The sequence below is a fragment of the Ruditapes philippinarum genome, unplaced genomic scaffold (assembly GCF_026571515.1).
Source record: "Ruditapes philippinarum isolate M1 unplaced genomic scaffold, ASM2657151v2 ctg1485_1_1_1_1, whole genome shotgun sequence".
Lineage (NCBI taxonomy): Eukaryota > Metazoa > Mollusca > Bivalvia > Venerida > Veneridae > Ruditapes > Ruditapes philippinarum.
In genome coordinates, this window is record NW_026867238.1 from 25,640 (window position 1) to 50,230 (window position 24,591).

General features: G+C 32.8%; 1 protein-coding gene across 1 annotated transcript in view; it reads left to right on the top strand.

The window, feature by feature from the left end:
• The window catches only part of LOC132735390 (uncharacterized), a 66,813-nt gene that overhangs the window by 13,270 nt on the left and 28,952 nt on the right, over positions 1–24,591 (top strand). The window contains exons 8-30 of the mRNA XM_060722330.1: positions 1,071–1,220; positions 2,201–2,315; positions 3,541–3,731; positions 4,115–4,147; positions 4,435–4,537; positions 5,406–5,566; positions 6,451–6,561; positions 6,932–7,066; positions 7,421–7,550; positions 9,156–9,265; positions 9,717–9,878; positions 10,273–10,293; positions 11,828–11,977; positions 12,452–12,760; positions 14,778–14,972; positions 15,642–15,817; positions 16,305–16,461; positions 17,647–17,799; positions 18,961–19,082; positions 20,182–20,257; positions 20,674–20,844; positions 22,406–22,561; positions 23,001–23,095. Of these exons, the coding sequence (XP_060578313.1) occupies positions 1,071–1,220; positions 2,201–2,315; positions 3,541–3,731; positions 4,115–4,147; positions 4,435–4,537; positions 5,406–5,566; positions 6,451–6,561; positions 6,932–7,066; positions 7,421–7,550; positions 9,156–9,265; positions 9,717–9,878; positions 10,273–10,293; positions 11,828–11,977; positions 12,452–12,760; positions 14,778–14,972; positions 15,642–15,817; positions 16,305–16,461; positions 17,647–17,799; positions 18,961–19,082; positions 20,182–20,257; positions 20,674–20,844; positions 22,406–22,561; positions 23,001–23,095 (3,182 nt within the window). The remainder of the gene's footprint in view (positions 1–1,070; positions 1,221–2,200; positions 2,316–3,540; positions 3,732–4,114; positions 4,148–4,434; positions 4,538–5,405; positions 5,567–6,450; positions 6,562–6,931; positions 7,067–7,420; positions 7,551–9,155; positions 9,266–9,716; positions 9,879–10,272; positions 10,294–11,827; positions 11,978–12,451; positions 12,761–14,777; positions 14,973–15,641; positions 15,818–16,304; positions 16,462–17,646; positions 17,800–18,960; positions 19,083–20,181; positions 20,258–20,673; positions 20,845–22,405; positions 22,562–23,000; positions 23,096–24,591) is intronic.

A 24,591-nucleotide genomic window follows, 5' to 3' on the forward strand; every position in this document is an offset into this window, starting at 1 on the left:
GAACTAATCAAGATTATTTTCTGCCCTCTGTTATCCTTGAGTGGAACAAATTAAATCAAGTGCAACCTTAGAAATCTTTAAATCAAAATTGAATGGACAACTTAAAAAAAAACCTTAAACTGTCGCACTGGTGATAGAAAAGCACAAGTACTTCACACTCGTTTACGTCTAGGCTGTCGTTCTTTAAACCATGATCTTTTTCGCAAATCTATTGTCAACGACTCACACTGTTCCTGTGGTAATATTGAAACTATAAATCATTATCTTCTTTCTTGTCCAAACTTTCAAGTTCAAAGAAATACTTTCTTTGCAAACCTTCAGTGTCATTTAACTGTTCAAAATCTACTATATGGCTCTGAACATCTCAACTTTGAACAAAACACAAGTATCTTTAGTTGCGTCCAAAAATACATTGTCGCCACCAAACGTTTCACATCATAGTGCTTGCGCATGTTACAGAACGACTTCATAAGCATGATTTATACATTTATATTAAGTTAACTGTCTTATCGGTAGCAAACAACTCAGTTCCACACTGGAACACTTTTTATCACTTTTATTATACATTCAAATCTCAAAACATTACACGTTATTTTGACGAGTCAGCCGCCATCCTTTTCAACCCACTGAGGAATTTCCAACCCACTGAGGAAATGAATTTATATAAGTCTTGGACATGTTTTCAAATCCTCTTCCGAATTAAATTAAGTTATTACTTCTTTAACATTGTTTACCACTAAATTTATTTATTCAGCATTCCATGATTCTTGTTATACAATGTCTATATTTTGTAAATTCTGGAAATAAATATTGTTTAAACTATGACTGTACTGATCTATCAATACTTGTAAAACTTTTGAACGTCTTAAAACATGATAAATTACACTAACATATGATATAAGCTAATGATTATATTTTGATAAAGATTAAATAGTATGTACATGTACGCACCCAAACAGCAAAATACATAAACTCAATGGAAATTAACCACTGAGTAGATTTTAGTTTTTCCAAGCGCATGTTTTAAAAAAAAAAGTAGTTTAAAGTGTTAGTATAATTATTTTAAACAGATTGGAACACTGCCTGTCCAAAGATTGAAAATGAGGGCGGGCTTTGTCCTCAAAGTGATTATTGTACAGCAGACACTGACTGTCAACAAACACCGCTAAAACACACCTGTTGTAAGGTCGGGGGAGAGCAATGCAATCAGTGTATTCCAGGTACGATATGAACATTTATTACGTGACAGATACAATGTATTGTATTTGTTATTGTATCATAGTTTGGAGACCTTTCTGTTGAAAATGTGTCAGGGTTAAATCGTATACATAAACATGCACAGTGCGTTAACTGGAGTGCGGGTATTAGTTACCCGCACTCCAGAGCATGCCCATTGATTGGCTCATTTTTGCTGGGGTTTACATATTGTGACGGCAGTGAAAGTGAAATCGACAGAAATGTCATATTTAGATGCTCGTTCATTGGTTCATTTTTGCCGGGGTTTCATATTGTAACAACAGGGAACGTGTTTTTATGTTTGACTATGATACAAAAGAGAAAGAACACCAAACACTCGGTAATCTGATTAATACTCGGGGGCTACGCCCCCTCGTACAAATCAGATAACCTCGTGTTTCGGTGCTCTTTCTATTACTTATCTTCTCATAAATAAATCGAGTCATCAAATATCACCGTGTGGATAAAGCTTGCTGGATTCCAGTCATTACGTCATAATACGTTACGTTGGTATATAGCTCGCAAAGATAAACTTTCTCGCTCACTCCATCCCAACATCAACCATGTATTTTCACTATTTTGGTATAATCTGAAGATTATATATCGCTGAAGATTCTACCATAATCATTGTTTTCTCAAGAGCAATCTCAGTCAGTAAATATCACTATAGTGCATTTCAGGTACGATTAGATCAGTTGATAATGTTACAGATACATTATTTTACGTACCACTATATCCCATGAACAAACAGTCTGCGATGTTTATACACGTTGATTTCCGTTGCGTTGGAGAGGTCCTTTAATATCTATGACATGGCGTGGGACTTCTATTAAAATTTACAATACACGCATTTAGTTCGTAAGGTTTTTGAGTATCTGATATGATGACTTTACTTATTTACATGTATTTCAACCTTATTATCATTTTGCCAAACGTTCTGTTAAGCTTCTTTTCTAATGCGCAGATATGAGACAATGTGGTGACATCTTGTCAATATTCGCCAATGATGATTTAAAAGTTTCATGTGTAGCACAGCTCGCCATGACGTGGAGACCTGGTAATGCCTCAGATTACTGCAGGTATGTTATTTGCAATCCCTATGCCTTTAATTATGATAGGTATGTAGTTTGCTCCATCAATGCTGCAGATTGCTCCAGGTGTGTAGGTAAGTCTAAGAATGCATTAGAAGCATGAAGTTTGCTCTCCAACTCATTTATTGAAGGTATGTTGTTAAAACCATCAGTACTGCATATTACTGCAGGTGTAGTTTGGTATGAGAATGCATTTGATGATTCTAGCTATGACATTTCAAATGCGTTTCATTATTGTATGTATGTAGTTTGCTTTATCTATGTCTCCAGTTATTGTAGGTATGAAGTGTTCTTTATAATTTTATAAATGCCTTTTGTTATAGTAGGTATGTAGTTCGCTTTCCAAATGCCTTTAATAATTGTAGGTATGAAGTTTGCTTTATAAATGCCTTTTGTTACAGTAGGTATGTAGTTCGCTTTCCAAAATGCCTTTAATAATTGTAGGTATGAAGTTTGCTTTATAAATGCCTTTTGTTATAGTAGGTATGTAGTTCGCTTTCCAAATGCCTTTAATAATTGTAGGTATGAAGTTTGCTTTATAAATGCCTTTTGTTATAGTAGGTTTGTAGTTCGCTTTCAAAATGCCTTTAATAATTGTAGGTATGAAGTTTCTTTATAATTGCCTTTTGTTATATTAGGTATGTAGTTCGCTTTCCAAATGCCTTTAATAATTGTAGGTATGAAGTTTCTTTATCAATGCCTTTTGTTATATTAGGTATGTAGTTCGCTTTCCAAATGCCTTTAATAATTGTAGGTATGAAGTTTCTTTATCAATGCCTTTTGTTATATTAGGTTTGTAGTTCGCTTTCCAAATGCCTTTAATAATTGTAGGTTAAGTTTGCTTTATAAATGCCTAAAATTATTGTAGATGAAGTTTGTTTTATAATTGCCTTCAATTATTGAAGGTATGAAGTTTGCTTTATTCATAAATGTCTTCAGTTATTGTAGCTATGAGGTTTGGTCTTAGAATGCTTGCGAATAGTGTAGGTTCCTAAGTTGCACTGTCAATGCTTTTAATTATTCGGCTGTGATGCAGCTGAATCTTATATCATTTTGAATAAGAAGTATGATATACTGCAAAATGACACTTTTTAGTGAGTCGTATATAAGTACATAAAAACATCCACATACATCAGCTTCATGCTTGATAACCAGTTATTTATATCTGACTTTTTATGCATTTATGTCCATCTCAGTATTTAACATTTGACAGATTTATATGGAAGTTAGTCGACTGTTTTTCGGAGAAAATTATACCCGGGACATATCAGAAGTTGTGTTACGAGAGAATGGCAAAGCTTCTAGAAGAATCACAGCTTGACTTAGTGAGGGCACTACAAAAAGTAAATAATGCTATCAAGATTGCAGATATTGCACGATATTTACGAACCGATGATTGCGAAGGTAATGTATAAAAAATGACCTAAGTCTACTGAAATTTAAAAGCCATAAAAATATAAGGTTTGATTTTTTTAACGGATCATGCAAGACATTTGAAACTTAAACCACATGCCAAAAAAAAGGATAAAATTAAAATGAAAATCTCATTTTGTATGCGATTCTAGTCCTGGTTTGAGTTTTCTTTATTTTGTTTATAATTATTTCTTTTAATTTCTAATACATTATTTCTAATCTATAAATCAAGCAATGTTGGGGTATTTTCTACTTTTTGTTCCTGTTGTTCTTTTCTTATCTTTCTTTTCTTACGTGTTACTGTTGTTCTTTGCAGATGATTGTTACAAATATTAAAACAATTTCATAACCATTAATTTTTTATTTATAAACAGAGAACCCGTTAAGAAAGCAACCAGAAAGACCAGGTATTGTAATATTTTTTAATATCTTTTGTCAATGCAAAAATATTTAATGTTCTAGTTTCTTCATTATCAATAGTCTTGGCATCCACGAAATTATGTAAAAAGAATAAGTATATAGATTTTTTTAAAAATATTTTTGATCAATTGATATACTAAAACATCTCAACTCTTTAATCTAGTAGTAAAACACCATGGATCTTCTATCTTGTATTTTTAAACAGTTTGTAAAGCACTAATATCATTTGTATCTGTATTATTACTATTTCTTTTGATTTATGATTTCATTCTAGAACCCAACGATGTAAAGACTTGCTTTAACAAGACAAATATACTGAATGCTGCAGGACAGTGTGGTAGAGTAACTGGATCGTCAGCAACAAATATCAATTGCAAGTATGTACCGTATAACAAACATTTACGATAAATGAGAACAAAGAATAAGTCCAAACTATACAGAATGCGACTCACTGTTGTGGCTGCTGATTTGAAATAATAATTTGATTTCAGAATAGCAACGAACGCGGAAATGTTGAAATTGTAAAAGATAAAATCTAATATTCGCACTGTTGTACCATAGCTCTAAACTTCGACACGAAATAGGCGTTCCAACTGACGCGATTATTGCATTGAAAATAATAGATATACACATAAAAGTCTCAAACAATATTTTAGTTCAATGAAACAGTACAGCTCTTTCATTCATTGTGGCTTTTGTTTGTTTTCATTGAAACAGTTTTACTTCCTTCTCTTTTGTTGTTCAAGTGTAATGGAATGCAAATTATAATACTGTGCTTTTATAACTGTATTGTTAAATCTCTAGTAGACTTTTTCAAATTTATGCGTATCAAATGTACATTTTGCCTAAAAAACGAATAAATGTGTCCTTTAGTTAGAGCAGACACGAGTGCTATAACGTGTTAATATTTCCAGAGTATGTTAGATATTTATCACATGAAGAAAGTACAGCTGACTGTGCAATTATTGTCATTAAACTAGCACAATGTGAACAAAACAGTATTTTGACTTCCATAAAAAATATTTAATAACTATAACTGTACTAACTGCCGAAAAGCAACATAACCAAACGATGGTTCAGGTAATTGACCAGTAAGTGATTCTTTGGGAGCATATTACCTTAATTACAAAGTTTTTGAGAAATAAATATAAAAGCATTTCTGAGGCATTATGGGGGCTATGAATTGAAGAACTCATATTCTAGTGGATTCTCTTTTGTTATATTGTCCTTTACTTTTTTTTCCAGAAATCTTAACGATTACATTGAATGTATTGCCAAGAAACTCACGGCCGGCAAGAACGATAATGTGGTCAGAAAATGTACCGGTGAAGTATACGAATTCGTCAAACGTAACCAGGGAAATCTGCCGAATTCATTTGGAAATATCAGTCCCCAATCATGTCAAGGTACATGCCCATTTTCTGTTAACTGTACGAGATTTGTGTTGTAGTTTAAACACATTTGTATTGGTTCGTTATTTGCGTTTTAGCCTCTGATTCTTGTTGGTAACAAAAAAAAATTCAACGTTTTACCTCGTACTTTGATGAAGATCTCTGAAAGATAAGGTTTTTGAATTTATTTTGATACTTCTGTTAATTTATTTCGTAAACCGTACTCTACTTTTACGGTGTTAAACGTGTCACATCCATGTATCTGATGCATGTGTAAGTTTCATAGACCAATGATAGCGTAACGAAGTCTACTTTTTATATTGTTTATTTACTGCTTGTCTTAAGTGTTTAAATTGTCCCACAGTGGTATTTACATTTACATCAAACTATCTATGTATAGGGTTTATATTGATATGTATATTAACTCGCTAAAGATTGCTCTGAGAAGTTTATGTGGTTGTGGTAATGGTGGTGGTGATAAAAGTAGTGGTAGTGGTACTAGTTATGGTAGTGATGATGGTGGTGGTGGTGTTGGTAGTAGAAGAATCAGTATGGTGGTGGTGTATGTAGTAGAAGAATCAGTATCAGTAGTAGTAAAAGTAGTAATAGTAGAAGTAGTTGTAGTGGTAGTAGTAGCGGTAGTGGTGATAGTAGTGGTACTAGTTATAGAATTGGTGGTGTCGGGCGAAGTGGTTTTGTTTGTGTTAATGATGATGATGATGGTTGTGGTGGAAGTAAAAGCAGTAGCAGTAGTAGTAATAGTAGTGGTAGTGGTAGTAGCTGTGGCAGTTGTGGTATTAGTTATGGTAATGGTCGTGGTGGTGGTGGTAGTAGTTGTACTAGTTATGGTATTTATTGTTGCTTTATCACCTTAATTACATTTTTTCTATCATTTACAGAAAGGATGTCTGTATGTGGTTATGGTTTATCCCCGCTTGATGGAGCTCAATGTAAAACTGCCAAATGTCCTGCCACCTATGATTGTAAACAAGGATTCTGTTGCCCACAAGGTTCAATTTTATCAGATTACTTATTCCTTAAATAACTTTTTTGAAAATGTTTGTATTAAAATCAAAATATGCATAGCCAAATGAAAAGAAAAATGTAAAGGTTGGTTAAACTGGCCCAGCGTTATTTGACGCTTTTTAGACATTCAGCATTTTAACTATCAAGAACGAGATTGCGTTTGCGACAAAATGTTGATGATGGTATAAAATAGGATAATTAAAACCATGCTCATACGAATTTAAAGTGTCAAGTAGACAGATTGTAGTATTTTCAGTTAAACTATATATAAAAAGCAAAGCCATATATGTCAAAAAGATAAATCTTTTTAAGGATAAATACGTACAATAGTTTATACGTACATTATATTTTTAGTAAAAATGGGCTATTGTCCAAAAGTGGAACGAGGTGACAGACCGATATGTAAGAAGTCGTGTAAAATGGATTCAGAATGTGAGGAAGACGAAAAGTGTTGCGAAGGATGTGGCCGTAAGACTTGTATGAAAATGGGTATGTTATTTCAAACATTAGTTGATATAAGAAAATAAATGTGTTAATTTCAAACTAAAGGTACAGGACTAAGTACCTGTAGGAGAATTGATATATTCCTATGAACATAAATGGGTGAATGGCCTGAATAAAAATTTGGTATGCTATCTCATAACTTACCAATTTTTCATTCGAGTTCTTGTAAGAATAAATGATATTTTTAAAGTAATTCGTTGCAAATTGATTCAAAATTACCCTATAATACTTTGACAATACAATATAAGATTTTTTGTCAATGACTACGTAATACTTAGATAGGTCCATGAACGATAACTCTGTAGTGTTTTGACCATTTTTATTACTATGTGCTCACAGAAACTGAAGACGACAGTGATAAAAGTAAGTGTGAAGAACTATTAGAGGAAGGAAAAAAGCAGCTTGCGAGTCGAGGTATATGTGGTGATGGTACCGTGCTAACTAAACTACCCAGATGTCAGAATAAGAGGTGAGTGGTGAATGTCTGTCTCTAAAAATCCCTTACATTTCAAACTAGATATCTTGCATGTTGTAATTAAGGATGTAACATATTGTATGTTTAGGTTTAACGTCACACCGACACAGTATATATGGCGACGTTCTAGCTTTACTGGTGGAAGAAGACCTCGGGTGCTCTTCCGTGCATTTTTTTTCAGGCACGAACGGGCACCCGTGTAGAACCACCGACGTTCCGTAAGCTAGCTGGATAGCTTGCTCACATAAAAGAATTCAAAGTCCCTATCGGGATTCGGAGATAGGGATTCGAGCCCAAAGCGGTGAGGGGCAAGTAGTTTGAAGTCAACGACCTTAACCACTCGGTCACGGACGCCCCTTACGATGTAACATACAGTTAAGTTAAGTTTTATATATGTAAATAATTATCCTTCTAAAACAATTTCCAAAACATCCAAGAACATGTTTTCTTGCATATCAGCCTGGTGTTTCCGTTAGTTTTACCCATGCCGGAAATTTCATCTGGCACGGGTGTTCCAGATGAGTCGCGTGCTGTACAATGGCATAGTAAGGATGACGTCATTATACCGTTATGAATGTTGTAATTCATACGCTTTTGTAAGAAAGTAGTTACGGTTGTAATGGTATAAATTTTCATTAAAATAAAGAATAAAAAAATCAAATATAATGGAATATGGTAGAATATGCAAGAAAAAATATCTGACATATGTTTGCGGTTCGGATCGGAATATCCGTCCCTCTGTCACCCGCCTATGGGCGGTTACTCGGCAAGCCTCGTTACCGCCATTGGGCGGGTCACCGAGGGACGGATATTCCGATCCGAACCGCAAAATATAACAGATATTATTAAGATATGTATAGCAAATGTTTATATAAATTATAATTAAATGATGAATGATATGATATAAAACCATTAAAAATGTGTTACGCGGTCTTTAAACAAAACTCGTTGTAAACTTTGTTTACGCGTTGGTGAATGAAAAGTAGTGGAGGGTTAATTTAAGATAAAATCAATGGGACTGTGGGTTTGTATTCTAATAGTCTGCTCGATGGTCTTTCATCTTACTTTTGTCATATCTAAAAATGTATAGTAACTTAAACAATCTGTCATAACACACGTACATTTTACTTTACTTTGTTTTGAATACTACTAAACGTATTATAAAGAACTAAAAATATTTTATTTACAAATCTTTATAATATACAACATACTATTATCAAAGTGAAAAGTTTGATGAATGAAACGTTACAGTAATGTTGAAAATGTCCAATATGCAAAAGAAAAGCCTTGGTGACAAATACTTGCTACGAGAGTACCAAACTTGACGTTTTTATAAATATAAAATGCTGTAAATCCATGTTTTGTGTGTGTGCTTTTTGGTTGTTGTTTCTTTGTTGTTTTTTGTTTTGTTTTTGTTATTGTTGTTTTTATTTTATTTTGTTTTACATTTCATCAACATTATTAAATGTCATATGACGACTTCCCAGTTAATCTGGAAGACGAAGACCTGAGGTACCCTCCACTGCATTCATTCATCTGATCACAAACTGTATAATTATCTTGCTTCTAAACATAATAGATATTTGTGGTTGTATTCAGATTTAGTCCATTACAAATGGTAACAGAGACAGGACGAGGGTATTGTGTTACAGAAGACGGCAGAAAGATCAACGGTTCCGACTTCACTGGAAACAGAGACTGCACGAAAGGTAGATAAATTTAAACAAGTAATTATTGTTAGGGTATAAAGAAATTCAATGTGTCAAAAGTCGGATTAATAAAGAAACCCACTTTCTATATCTATTTATGTGTTAGGAAAATGTTTTGGAAAAGCTTATAATAAACATGTTCTATATATGCATATATCAAAAGATGGAAGAGTATAAATGATTTCATGAATGAAATGTATTGTACTTTAAATAGCTTTTTTGTTTATTGTTTTTTTCCTTTGATATGATAACCACAGTCAAGCGTTGTAGAAGAGAAGATGCAGACAATATAAGTTATTAAGGAAAGTCTTAGAAATATATTTATGAAATCACATAAACAACAGTTGATAAGTGCGTGCACATTCTTTTTCCTTTTTAAAATTTTCAAGTGTGTCTAGTTTCGAGTTTAAATATGTTGTAAAAAAACAATCTGATTTGGTATTTTCTGAAGTACGGGAAGGTTCGTGTCCTCCAACGCCAGCCGAATGTCAGACTGTGCCACAAGACGCCGATACCTGCCAGAGTAACGACTTCAAGTGTTCAAATGGTCAAAAATGTTGTACCTTTTATGAATCACAAACATGCTTGACAAAGTGTGTTGCAGCCCAAAAAGGTATTTATATTACATATTGTTAGTGATTCAGTTCATTCATCTTGAGCAAATTATTAGAGTCGGGGTAAAATATGTTGTATATATGAAACGTGAAACCTCTAGCCGTAATAAACAGTCTGCAGATTTCTGTAAAAATAGTTAAAATATGTACCATAAATATAAATACAGCTCAAAACAAATTGATCAAACATCTTTTGCATATTTAATAAGAATAGTATTATAATGTATGACTTATTATTTCTACGGCTTATAAAGATGATTTTATCGATGTATAATTTGTATATACATTCTAAAATGAATGAGTTTCTAAAGTAGTAATAAATATCCGTGTAAAACAAAAACGGTTGACAAGAAAGAATATTTATATGCTTACAATTCTTTGTTACAATTTCAGCAAGAGAACCTTTGGCTGTTGGTAAGAAGTTTTCTATTCATTAAGTATCCCTATCTTCATATCGTGTGAAGTCTTCTGTCTGTATACCAATGTATATATACCATATAATTTTTTTAATCGGCGTCCATCGAAACTAAAAACGACGTGGATTAGAGTATTGAAATATTACAATGTATATATACAATATTTTTTTAACTATTTTCTTTTGGAAATACAGGGTTTTGTTAATGATTTAGTATTGTTATAAAAATGTTTAATGCATAGGATGTTTATCAAACTTTGTAAATGCATAATAATTTTGCAATAACAAGAGACTTTCTTGGTGTTGATATATGATATATTGTTAACAAGTCTCTTTGTAGAGTAATATAAGTTCGATTAGTAATAGTTATAGTATATGAAACGAGTTAGTTACGAGGGTATAACACTGGCTGGGGCGACATCAAGGGGTGTTTCTGCTAAAAAATGGCGAGGCCGCTAGGCCGAGACAATTTTTTTTGCAGAAACATCCCGAGATGTCGCCCCAGCCAGTGTTATACCCCCGTAACTAACGAGTTTCATATACTATAACTGTTTTATCGCAATGGCATAATGTCTTCTTTTTTTATAGAAACAAATAAATAAATTAATCATTAGCTACATTACAGTTATTTATCATAAGGCAGTTTTTCAAGTTGTTTTCGCTGCCGCAAAAAAATATACAAAAGACATCCAATATAAGAGGCGGATTGTAAACTGTTACCAAGATTGATTTAAGATTAAAGGGCTTTTTTATTTCATTTATTATCTTTGTCTATATTTTTCATTGTATTTATATTTTTATTTTATTTTATTGATTTCATTTTTTATTAGTTTATGTTTTTTTTGCTACTGGGAATGGTCGTTACCACTGCCCCATTGGAGCCTCTATGAAAAAACTGTATTGATATATAACAGGTGCGAAAAAAACTCGACCGATATATAACAGTCGAGTTTTTTTCCTATATGAATCAATGAAAAAACTGTACTGTTATATATCAATACAGTTTTGAAATGCTCATTGAAGTGTACTGAGTATAATGGGTTAGAAAGAACAAAGGAAAAGCTCACAGCCATGCGATAATTATAGATAAAATAGGATGTTTTTTTAGAGATTTTTTTTCAATCGAGGACAGCACTACTTGATTACTAATGTCGCTTATTATCTTTTGAATATACGTAAAGTTGGTGTGTACAGTTAACATGTTTTCCATACTAAGTATTTAAAATATTGATAAAAACAATAGAAATGTATAGTGTAGATATTCTGATAATACATTTCTATTTAAATGATGACAAAGTTCTATATATATGTATGATTTAGTGTTTACATTTATATGGTGAATAATAATATTTGGTTCTAGAACATTTGATACTTTGCTATTTAGATGTGCAATTTCGGATGATGTTTCTTACCCTTGCAAACAAAATTCAAATATAATTATTTTGTGGTTTATGTTACGTCTGATGTTGAATAATTAAAACATATAAACATGTATTGCTAACCATTTATTTCTCATTTGAAATGACATTTCAGATTGTCAAGACAGAAAATGCTGTCCCCTCACTCTATGTGACAACAAGATTTGTCTAAAGGACAGGACAGCAGTGTGTTCAATAAATTCTTGCGGGAAATGTGAAGCTGAATTTTATAATTTGAAGGGCGAAAAGATCGATTGCAATGATGGTAAATAAACTGTACTGTTTTTTATTTAGTGTATCAACGTCATTAATCAAATTTGTAGTACTGCTACTAAGGACATTGTTTATGTAGAGTTCAATGAAAATTTCAATAATAATAAATCTTGATTCTGATTTTGGAAAAAGCTTTTCCATTTGGAATAATTCAATGTAAACTTTTTTTGTGTTGCGAGGTATTAATATTATTATCATTATATTATTATTATTATTATTATTATTATTATTATTATAGCTGCTAAAGTAAGACCCAGAGTATAGAGGCTGGCACTTTATCCAAATAATAATATTTTCTTTCAAGTTATGTTAGATTATGTCAAAATCATGAACATAGCAACCAACAAATGTATGTCGGTGGTTTTAAACACTTAACGTTTTTCAAAGATAAAGCAATTTTAGGTATAATATTTCATTTCAAATACATGTATGTATTAATCAGAAAGATTTCTTATTAATACTAAAGGTGTTCCACTTTGTTTGAGACAACGGGCAGCTGCACGCGAAGAAAATGCTAATCGACGAACTACAGAATATGAGATGATCTCTTTCTTTATGAAATCACGTGATAATCGTGAAATGAGGTATGGAAAAGATGACGACGATGATGAAGATGGTGATTATGATGATAATGATGATGATGAAGACGAGGATGAGGATAATGATGATGATGACGAGGATATGGAAAAGGATGACGAGTATAGAAGGGATGAGTATGGTATTGAGAGACAGGAAGAGGACAAATTACCGGATGATGATCGAGAGGATAATGACGGTGAATGTTTTAGTCACTTCCGATTACTTTAATGTCATATCGTTTAGTACATAAAATTAATACATTCATTAAAAGTATATGATTTAGAAAATTTGAACAAGATTTTGTAATATTTTATATGTAACTGAGTAAATACGTTTTGGGTAAGTTGTGTTTGTCTATTAGATTTAACATATCTTACACCAACATGTGTATTACTTTTTGTGTCGCCTTGAAAAGGTGACATCAGGGTCTTTCAAATAGAATGGTCTGGAAACACGCTATGTAAACCTTTCTTGCTACAATTAAACATGTCTCGGTATAAATCGGTATAGTTTGCTATAAGCAAATTATGTAAGTGTTCAAGAAAAGGGCGAATAATAAATACAAGAGCAAAAATGAAAATTTTAACGACATGATGTTATTTAAAAATCTTTAAACCTTTGAAAAAAGGATAAATATTTCAGGAAATGATTTTTTTAAAACCACCTTTGTTAAAAAACATATATTGTTTGTTCAGAATATTTGCGGATAATCAGCACCATTTTGAAAATGCACCAAATTAAACATCAAATATTCGCAAATAGCATCATGAAATATTATAATATTTTTACATGATACGATTTAATAACATCTTTTCTCTGTAAAATCAATTTCTATTTTGTAATTGAACAATGCATGAATGTAAAAAAAGTTCATGAAACTCGGACCTATTTTCAAATATGAGCAGTAGATTTTTACCTTGACACCGGGAACGAAAAATTTCTAATTTCATTGCAAATCTATAAAATTGTTACTTTTAAAGTAAAAACTGATAATATAATGTAGTCAGAGTTAGTTTTTAGTAATTTTTTGATTGATTTAACAAAACATTATCTTATAATTTGATTTTTGAATGCAATATCACGGTCGGTAGATAACCCAATCACGTGACTCAACCGAGACAGCATTTTTCGTAAAATTGGTCTGTCTCCAGACCATTCTATTTGAAAGACCCTGGTGACATATAGGGGTTACTTTTGTCGGCGGCGTCGGCGGCGTCTGTGTCGTTGTCGGCGTCGTTGTCGGCGTCCCCTAAAGCTTGTCCGGAGCATAACCCAGTCACTATAAGTCTGATTGACTTCAAACTTGGTATGCATGCTTCTTTCAATAACCCGAAGTGCAGTGCACAAGGACCGGTACTCTGCAGTTCTTATTTTTTGAGTTATTGCCCTTTGTTAATTTTCATACTTTAATTTTGTCCGGGCCATTTCTCTTCAACTAAAAAAGCTATGGACTTGAAACTTCATAGGATGATAGATCTCATTAAGAAAAAGTGCAGTGCATAAGAACCGGTACTCTGCACTTCCTAATTTTTGAGTTATTGCCCTTTGTTAATTTTCATACTTTAATTTTGTCCGGGCCATTTCTCCTAATGTATAAAAGTTATGGACTTGAAACTTCATAAGATGATAGATCTCATTAAGAAAAAGTGCAATGAATAAGAACTGATACTCTGCATTTCTTATTTTTTGAGTTATTGCCCTTTGTTGATTTTCTTACTTTATTTTTGTCCTGGTCATTTCTCCTCAAGTATGAAAGCTATGGACTTGAAACATCATAGAATGATAGATCTTATTGATAAGAAGTGCAGTGCACAGAAACTGCTGCTCTGCACTTATTATTTTTTTAGTTATTGCCCTTTGTTATTTTTCATATTTCATTTTTGTCCTGGCCATTTCTCCTAAACTACATTGTTCACAAGGCGACACATCCGACTCGCGGAGTTCTAGTTTAAGATTAGTATTGAAATAATAAAATTATGCTATATTAGAAATCAACTGCACATAATTTGACCAAAACAAATGATTTATGATTTTTTTTCTTGAGGTTAGGAGGTGGTTATTCATAAATTTTCCAAATCTAAAACTTCAAAGCATTGCTAATGCATGTTCGTGCATATAATTTGACAAAGTAGCAAACTGTATCAAAAAATATCACTTTGAGCATTTCTGCATCAAAATGTTTGTTGATTTAATTTCTTTGCTATTTCCTATAGATGATATGGAGAAATCACATGCCATGATGGAAGCCTTAAAAATGAAACTTTGTGAAGTGTTTGACAATTTTGACATATGTCAAAATGGTGGAACATGCCAAATTGGAAGTGGGGAAAGTTTCTGGGAGGTCTGTAAATGTCCGACCGGGTTCTCTGGTTTATTCTGTGAAACAACAGGAGCGGTTTCACCGAGAGGTGAGGTTTCTTTTGTGACTTTTTATGTTTGATAATTGTAAGACAATGGTAATGGAATATTATGACTTCATTGAGTAGATTGTGGAGAACCTGTATCTAGCATGTTGATTTAGGTCCTACGATAATGCCACATTAAGTTATGTAAAACGTTTTGTATATAAATGTATATTACTTTTAATGATTTAAAAAAACAAAACTTTTTGTATGTTTTAACAAATACTAGTTAGAAAACGCTTAAAAGCTTTACACCATTTTCAGCGGTTTTTAATTTTTCTATTAAATATGCTGAATCAAATGTTTTAGCATTATGTTATTAGTATTTAGTCATTTCATTGTCCTAAAGGCACCAATTTGTACACCTTTTCTATCACAAATATCAGTACTATGTTATCTGAATATTTTAGTTGTTAAGTTGTAGTTGTCAAGTTCGCATGTTATTAACAGTTGTTTACCGTGCAGCTATTTTAAAAATGTTTTAAAGTTTCATACTACTTATTCAGAATGTGAAAATACTCTTTCAAATATGACATTTTTGTCACGTTTAAATAGGCCAATAGCAGTGGTCAATCGTTTAAAATGTTGTCTTGTTTCAACTTTTGAATGTCACAGTCTGTGTTGTTGTTGTTGTGGTTGTTGTTGTTAATGTTGTTCTATATGCTTATTTCTCAGATACTATGTGTAATAGAGACAGGCAAAGAATTAGTACCATTTCGGCTATTATGATGGGATCTGAACATATGAAGGAGAAAATGGTTCTACAAGAAATGTTCAACAGATTTAAACCTCCTCAAAATATAATGTCGACATTCACATGTGACGCAGCAGGCAACTATCAACAGATTCAGGTATGATGTTATTGTAACTTAAAGCATCTGAGGAGTATTATGTATGTACATGTCAATTTAAATGATTTAAAAAAAGATGATGTTGAAAGATATTGTTTTTTCTGTTTCCTTGATGAAAATGTCGCTTTTATGTGCACTTGTCACATTATGGGTCAAATGTTAATAAAAAACGTTCACTTTGGCTAACAATCAGTTTGAAGACAATAGCGCACTTTATAACAAAACAAATACATGTATTGCGATACATTGTTTGATCTGAAAATACTCTCATTTTATAAGAGAATCATTGAGTTATTATTTTATTTAAACATTCTCGCGGATGAATACCATATTTGCAGACATTAGTTTGATAGAGATACAAAGCAGTTGTCGGAATATTGGCCAAAAAACAATAATACCGAAAAGACTAAATGAAATACAACTGCATCATTGCCTTATCATGCATAATTCATTAGAAGTACTAATTTATGATTCTGTTTTCTGCCAGATGGGAACAACTTTACCGAAGACACTCCATTCAATACAGATATATTATTGTGTGGACACAGATACTGGTATGAGGATACGTGGAACACCTGTCACGATGGTTGACTCTGGAGTAATGCCAGACTGTACAATAACCTCAGCGTTACCCGATATCATGGGTACGTAATTAGAGGGCAACAATTGTGTGCGATAAAATCGGCGTTGTGATGTTTTTAAATAAGATAACAGCAGAATAATATGGTGATATTTTGAAAAAGGGTAAATGAATGTCCATTGTATGGTGTTAACTTAATATACACCTGGAAATAAGATAAACACACCCGGAAATTTAAAATTGGTTGTGATTGAAAGTACAGTAATGAGATGACTATATAAAGTTTAAGGAGTGAGCAATGGAAAGTCGATAATGAATTAAACGAATTAATAAAAAAAGTTAACTAGATAAAATGAATACTTTTAAGGAGAAGAATGAATTTTTCTCTTATAACATTTGAAAAGTGGTTGAAGAGTATGTTAGACACTTATCCCCTGAAGAACGTAGTGATTAATGTGAAATAGTTTGTAATATAAGTAGCAAATTGTAAACAAAGCAGTAATTTGACTTCCATACATAAAAGCTTATTTGCTATAAAATATATTGGACAAAACCATTGAGCAATTCTAAGTCAATTTTCAAATTATTCATTGACCGAATAGCGAACGGTGGACGACACTGACTTCCTGGCTGATCTTGTTAGTGTGGATAGATTAAGATGCCGCTAACAGACTTAGGGTTACTAAAGTTTCTGTTAAAACTCGTAAACAAACAGGAAAACAACATTGCATGTTGCCCCTTTTAAAATACTTAATGCACATGCAATAAAAGTCCAAAATGTTCCTCGATTTTATAATAAAAGAATTCAAACACTTAGTTTCCTATTTTGAAATATCTTAGATAATTCTATCAGATTTTTTTACTTTTCTTTTTGTTTATTGGCAAAAGTACCAAGACTCGTATGGTGTTTTGGATAATCTTAACTTCATGAGACATTGAGTATTCGGTGATATTTTAAATCTTAATTAATTCACGTAATATTTTTTATAAGGAGAAGACTATTATAAGACACTTTGTCTATCATTCTAATCTTATTTTGCCAGAATATTTGAAATACCTTGTGTAATTTGAAAATTGTAACATGTGTATATATATTTATTTATTTTCTGAGGAATAATATGTTAAAACTAATAGCTTTTACTTATTTATAATCTGGGAAATATAGTATCTTAAAACTAATAGCTTTTACTTATTTATAATCTGGGAAATATAGTATCTTAAAACTAATAGTTTGTTTTACTTATTTCAGGTCTTCCTCGTATTTGTATGGTCAGGAACACGACACGCTGCTCAAACGGTGATGAATGCCAATATTTCTGGAACCAGGAGGAAGGTACCTGTGATAAAGGCAAAGCAATGGGTGGTTTCAACCGACTGACAGATTGTTATGACAAATGTTCAAGTAGGAGCATATTTTGTTATTTCATTACATTTATGATTATGATAAACTGTGTTTTCTTGTTTGGTCATGTTGATTAATGAAAGGCGTTATATTGGATAAATTGTAATAATGTTGTTATCAACCGATGCATCATAGAGACTGTTGATGAACCGCAAATAATTCTAGATGTATTACCTAAACAACAAAGACAGACTGTTCACTATTTTGATTCCATAGAAAATGTGTTGTTATAACATATTTTATTAAATAAATGAAAGGGTCTTCAACAGGAAATACAGGCACTTTTCTCGTTAAATGCAAGTATATTTTCAATTTTACCGGTTATTCTTATATTTTTTCTGGTCCTTCGGTTAATTGATTACAGCACTTTAGTGTTTATGTTTGAATATCCCTTTTGCTGCTTCAAGGGGCGTGAAAGATGTCGCACTATTTCGTGACCTCTAAACGACTGCGTGTAAAATTGCTATTTTCATTTCTTTCCCTTTTCCCCGGATTTTTATTTACTGTTTACTATTATATGCATTCATATGTTGTATAGTTGTAAAAATCATATGTATTTGTGTGGTTGTTTTAACCAGTAGGTGTTTTAAAGGGAAAGACTGTTTATCATATTGGTGTATGTTGGCGGGTGGTTACGAGAGTAAATGATTTCTTCTGACCGCATCTTCTCCTAACTTGTACAGAACTAATGGCACTTATTGTCCGGGTGCATCATGATTTAATATTTGTGATTTGATCATTTTGGCAGAACTATGGTCATTGACAGATTTCTATTGACAGAATACCTTGTCTTAAATGACAATTTCTTATAGCTTGTTTTACTTTGCTATGAGTTTTTTTATACATGTGTATACAATATCATAAGTACATATCAAGAGCTTATAATAGTGTTTAGAGTACATGCCTTTTCGCATGGTCTCTATACGCAATATTTGTTGTCTTCATGTTTACTTCGTAAATATAAGAAAAAACAACATAATTTGCCTGAAACTTTCCAAAGGATTTGGAATTACTATGTATATGCTTTATCATTTATGTTACGGTTTGTCACATTATTCACGGGTTGTGATGTAATCATGTACCGATAGCCATACAAAATTAAGAAATAAACTCTATTTCAATATATTCTTATGTTTGATATGTTTTTGTTTACGTTTATAGTACAAAAAGGTTGTACGAATGATCCAAATGGTGACAGAGCCAATACAGATGGTTTTGTATGTCAGAAGGGTGTTATATCTGGACCAAAACCATGCAGAATGGAAGATAGTAACGGCGCTGAGGTATGCCCAAGTTACTCATAAATATATCTTGTACTGTTTCTGACAAGAGTTGAGATGAGCCATTTTTGTTAGATTTATTGATAGCTTGAGCTTTTTATCCGTTTGTTCATTGTATTTTTTCATTTATTTCTTTTGTATCTATTTGGTAATAATTTGGTAGTCAAATGTCAATGATGTAAAACAATAAGTTTAAGAGTTAAATATAAAAGTATGTCAAGATTAAAATCAGTTAGCTTTTCAAGATTAACAGTTAAACATAAATTGTGTACTTTTATCCGATGACAATGTTCAATGCGCAAATTTATTATATATAATGTAGCGTAATGGCTATCAGTGTATACATTAGCATGACATATTTTTCATGATACTCATTTTTATATCAGTCAGTTACAGCAGTGTATATTCAAATATTTCAAAACGTATTCAAACTGATATTGAGGTGTGTAATGAAATGGCAAACTGTAGGCGAAAATGTGTTATTACATGCATTATAGTTGATAATTTAATTCGTTGAAAAGTTAATATTTTCACAATTCTGCACTGATGGTAAATTTACATACTAATTTGATAATTTTCTGTATTTCCCTTGAATGATTGAAGATGTTTCGGGTAAGGCGTTAGCTAGGTTTCTAGCTTAATGTCTAGTATGTCAATTCCAGCTTTAAGATCGACATCAATATGACTAAAGTTCAGATCTATTTATTTCTGTTATACTAAAAGCGGAGCTTTATCTAGAGCTTATTTTAATCAGAGATCGACACCATCGCAATTTGCTTTACAAATAGTATTGCTTGCATGTAATCTTGGGACCTCCGTGACTGTTTGGCTATTGTCATTGATTTCAAATCATTTGCCCCAAATTGCTGTAGATTCGAATTGTTTCAGATGTGTCATAATTTCATATTAGGAAGCTATCCTGTTTGCTTACGGGATGTTGGTGGTTCTACTCGTGTCTGAAATACTAGTAATGCAATTATAGTGGTACCTGGGGTCTTCCTCAAGAAGTAAACCTGAAAAGTCGCCGTATGACATTTTGAGTGTTTGTGTAACTTAAAATCCAACAAAACAAATAAATTTTGATCTCACTTTCTATATACAGTATGACACGTGTGATTACGAGAGACAGTTCTGCGAGGTGGAGGACACGGCATCTGGACATATAGGAATGTGTAAAAGTAAGATATCCTTTTTATACTTTTTATTTTATGATAAAATCTATGTAATTATTCGACAATTAAATTTGTTTTCAAATATCTCCGTAAAAAGATATTTCTATTTTTAGTAACATTTTTGATCAGAATTCTTGAAAAAGTCCTCGAATATGATCTAAATTATAAATTCAATTCTTTACGGCTTATTGTTGAAAATTAATTATCCCCAAACGTAAGCCGATGCTAGAGGATATGGAGACGAGTAAAAGATGTTAAATCTCCTGATATCTCTCATTAGAAATCATGTTCAATCAAACAGGGTCTTCTATTTTACCTATTGTGATGCTTTCCACGAACGTTTTTTTTTCTTCAGAAAATTAAGGTTCGTTATTATCCTCCAATTGTTTGAGAGATTAAATTGTACTGTTAATTACTTTAAGCATTCCCAAGACGTTGCTTGGATGGGCCTGAAAGCGGTTACGGCGGGAGAACAGTAGGTGCCTATTATTTTAACACCAAAACCCGTACATGTAATAAGTTCCTGTACAGAGGCATGGGTGGAAACCTTAACAGATACTACCACTTAAAACAGTGTCATACAGAATGCAGCAGTAAGTATATTGTATACAGCTGTATAATTGTTGGATTATTTCAAGTAATGAAGCTATCTAGCTAGCTTAAGGAACGTCGGTGGTTCTACTCACGTACCCGTTCGTGCATGAAATAATGCACGGAGGTCTTCCCCCATCAGTAAAGCTGGAAAGTCGCCATATGGCCTATACTGTGTTGATGCAATGTAAAACCCAATCAAATCAAAATCTTATATTTAATTAGTTATAAACATGGAGCTAAATATAAAATTTATAGTTATATATCTGTGGTTATAAAGGAATTTGGCAGTAAATAAGAGCGGTGTATTCGAGTGGTTCACGTGTCGGACTATTAATCTAAGGATTGATGACCGCGTGGTTTCAAACCCCGTCAGTGGCAAGTCGTTGTTTCCGAGAGCAAGAAACTTTACACTCATTGCTTAGTACTGTATGGTTCCAGGAACGGATTCCAGAGTGTTACAATAAGCTTATGGCTTCCAATACACTCTAACTAAAATACATTTGTATATACTAAATGATGGTCCAGTTTGAGCAGTTGCAAGCTTATATACTTATATAACCTGAGCTTCTAGGTAAGGGCCAAATTGCATACAACCGTTTACACAGAGCCATATAACCTGTCAATAATCTTTGTAACGAATCGATCATACAACAACACTATTTTGACTGGGAAACCAATAAATTGACTATTCATAGTCGTGTACATGTCTTATACATGTCTCTATTATGGAATGGAACGCAACAATATAAATTAACAGTTTCATAAATACATACATGTATATATTCGATACAAAAATATGTCCTTTTTAATCAAAATTATTATATACCCATTTTGGAATGTTCATTTCTTCCTGTTGCAACTTAAATCTTATTTAATACGAAGGTGCGTTTCAGAATTTAGAGGTTAAATTCGAAAAATTACAGACTGATTCGAAAGAAAACAACAAAAAACAATGGTGGCCATTTCTTTTTCTACAGAATGTACCCAGTCAACATGACTTGATTTTACTGCAAAAAGTACCTGTTTACTGGTACACATTACCGGTAGTAATATGTCCCATTTGGGCATTAACATTTGAGCCGCGTCATGACAAAACCAACATAGTGGGTTTGCGACCAGCATGGATCCAGACCAGCCTGCGCATCCGCGCAGTTTGATCAGGATCCATGCTGCTCGCTATCAGTTTCTCTACTTGCTATAGGGTTTGTAAGCGAACAGCATGAATCCTGATCAGACTGTGCGGAGGCGCAGGCTGGTCTGGATCCATGCTGGTCGCAAACCCATTATGTTGGTTTTGTCGTGACACGGCTCATTTAGCAATTTAATAAAACAAAGTGAGGGCACTTGCACCTGCTGCTTTGAAACAGGTAAAGGCAATTCAGAAAATGCAACAGTTGCTAACAAGGTGTTGTATGATCCTCACGGATGTCGGTATATATTCCATACATATTACATAAGATGGCACTTTAAATATCGAACATACAACGATTTTACAGATTTTAAACAGATATTTTCACCATTGCTGGGCAAAAAATATAAACGTTATTATCCTATATCTAGCTCGTATGTACAAGTACGATGATGCCGTATGTCCGATTCCAAAGATGTTAGAAATGTCAATGGACGAAGTTAGTAACTGTGACAGCGATGAGGACTGTGAAGGCGAGAGTGTCTGCTGTTTTAACGGTAAAGGAAGGATCTGTACCAGTCCTGTCAGTACGTATTGCTTGTTATTTATCATGGGTTTATTATATCAAAGTACGTAGTCGAAATTTAGTAAGTCACAGAAGCACTTTTGTTTCGTCATACATGTTATCAATTTATGGCACATCTTTGTTTTGCGCTGTAGCCTGAAAATTCCATAGACATGCTAAGACCTATAATTATGATAATCGCCATTCAACTTTCCTATATTTCAAAAAAATAAAATAAAAATAATTTCGATTGTTTTGTGTGTTTTTTTTTTGTTTTTTTTTTTGTCGTTGTTGTTTTTTATGTCAACCATTTTTTTTAAGTTTAATTGTTCTTTTAAACAACAACATTCATCACAGATTCAGCCTTCCTCACAATATCGAACTGGCACAAAGCCGAACAATACACATGGAAGTTATGTTTATCAGTGTTAACTTAGCCAAACTTGATAACAATCTTTCAGGAACGTGTTCATCTGGCTTGAGATGCTCCCTTTTTGGAAGCTGTTCCGGGGATCAGTGCATATGCGACGACTGCACAGATATACCATTGTCACAGGTAAAATAGTGTGCTGTATGTTCACAATACATTGATGGAAATGTTTGTCTAATTGTTAAACTTGTACAAATAACACTGGTTATGTCCGCCACATATAACACTAATTATGTCCGCCATTAAAATACTGCTAACGGCCGCAAGAAATAATCAAAGCACTGAATGTACTGATGGGGAGGCTATGAGAGAATGTTTCAGACTTATAGTTTCTTTTCTTTTTGCTTAAAATATGCTACCAAAATAAAAAGATATGCACATTGCGCTATTTATCCTTACTGTTGTGTTCAACCATTCATATATATGGTTAATGAGGTTGACTATTCATTTTGTTAATATTCCAGAACATTTAATTAAGGTCTACATTCGGACTGTTAATCATGCAAATTTTGAAAAACCTAAACTGTCAATAATAAATGACATACCAGCAAGTATGACGACTGTTCATTATCAGATAACAATAACATTTTACAACTGACGGTTCCTTATCAAAATATTCTAGGACTGTTCATCATAAATATTTTATGTCATTTTAATATTATTGAATGATAATAACAACTGCACGTGATGCAACATTTTTATTGAACATAAAAATTATACACGTTTAGATGTACCATAATTGAGATCAATAAGATACTGTCTTGTGATGAGTATTAACATTCATGCTCTACGGACAGAAGGTTGTCTTCTTCAGAAGCAAATCTCGAATAAAATCACGTTTCAGAAAATTAATCCCATTTCATTACTGACGGCGTCGGATAATATTAAAGCTAAATATTTCTTGAAAAATACATCTCTGCAAAGCTTATTCAAAACTGAATCAACCTAAGTGAAAATTGATCAGGAAGTTATATCTTCTTTTTTTACCGCCAACACTCAACACTCAACCAACTTATGGTAGTTAATCGATAGATTCTACGTGTATTTTTAAACCTCACTAGCTTGAAATATATACTGCGGAAAATCTGTTTGTTAACAGGGTGTGCGGTTATTACGTAGGGTTTTCCCTGTCGACCATTTCCCGCAAATAGATGAGAACATCGAAGCCGTCAGTGCTATGAATGGTGTTATAAATGGCGTGTTTTGGAAGTTTTTGTTGAAACTACTCCAAATACCTCCAGAGGCGTGCACGTCGCGGAGAAGGCACACGGAAGGTCATAGTCAAGTCATCATAAGTACCAGAGGTGATTGGTTGACCTGTGGTGACTTACTCTGGAGGTTTGGCGCTAATAGATGCCGTTTTTGTTGTCGTCAGTCAGAAAGTTGATGCCTTGACGGTATTGTCGTCTCCTTTACCACCAAAGAACGAAGAATGGGCTTCCAGGAAGAATCTGCTTGAAAAAGACGTCCCAGATGCTATAATCTCGGACATATGTTATTCCGGCGCCGAGTATACATAAACTTAAAACACACACACTTTTTGTTGAAAACAAAACAACATCACATTTTCTGTAGTAATTTTTCAAGTGTTGTAAAATGAATAAGAAATTCCTCTTATGCCG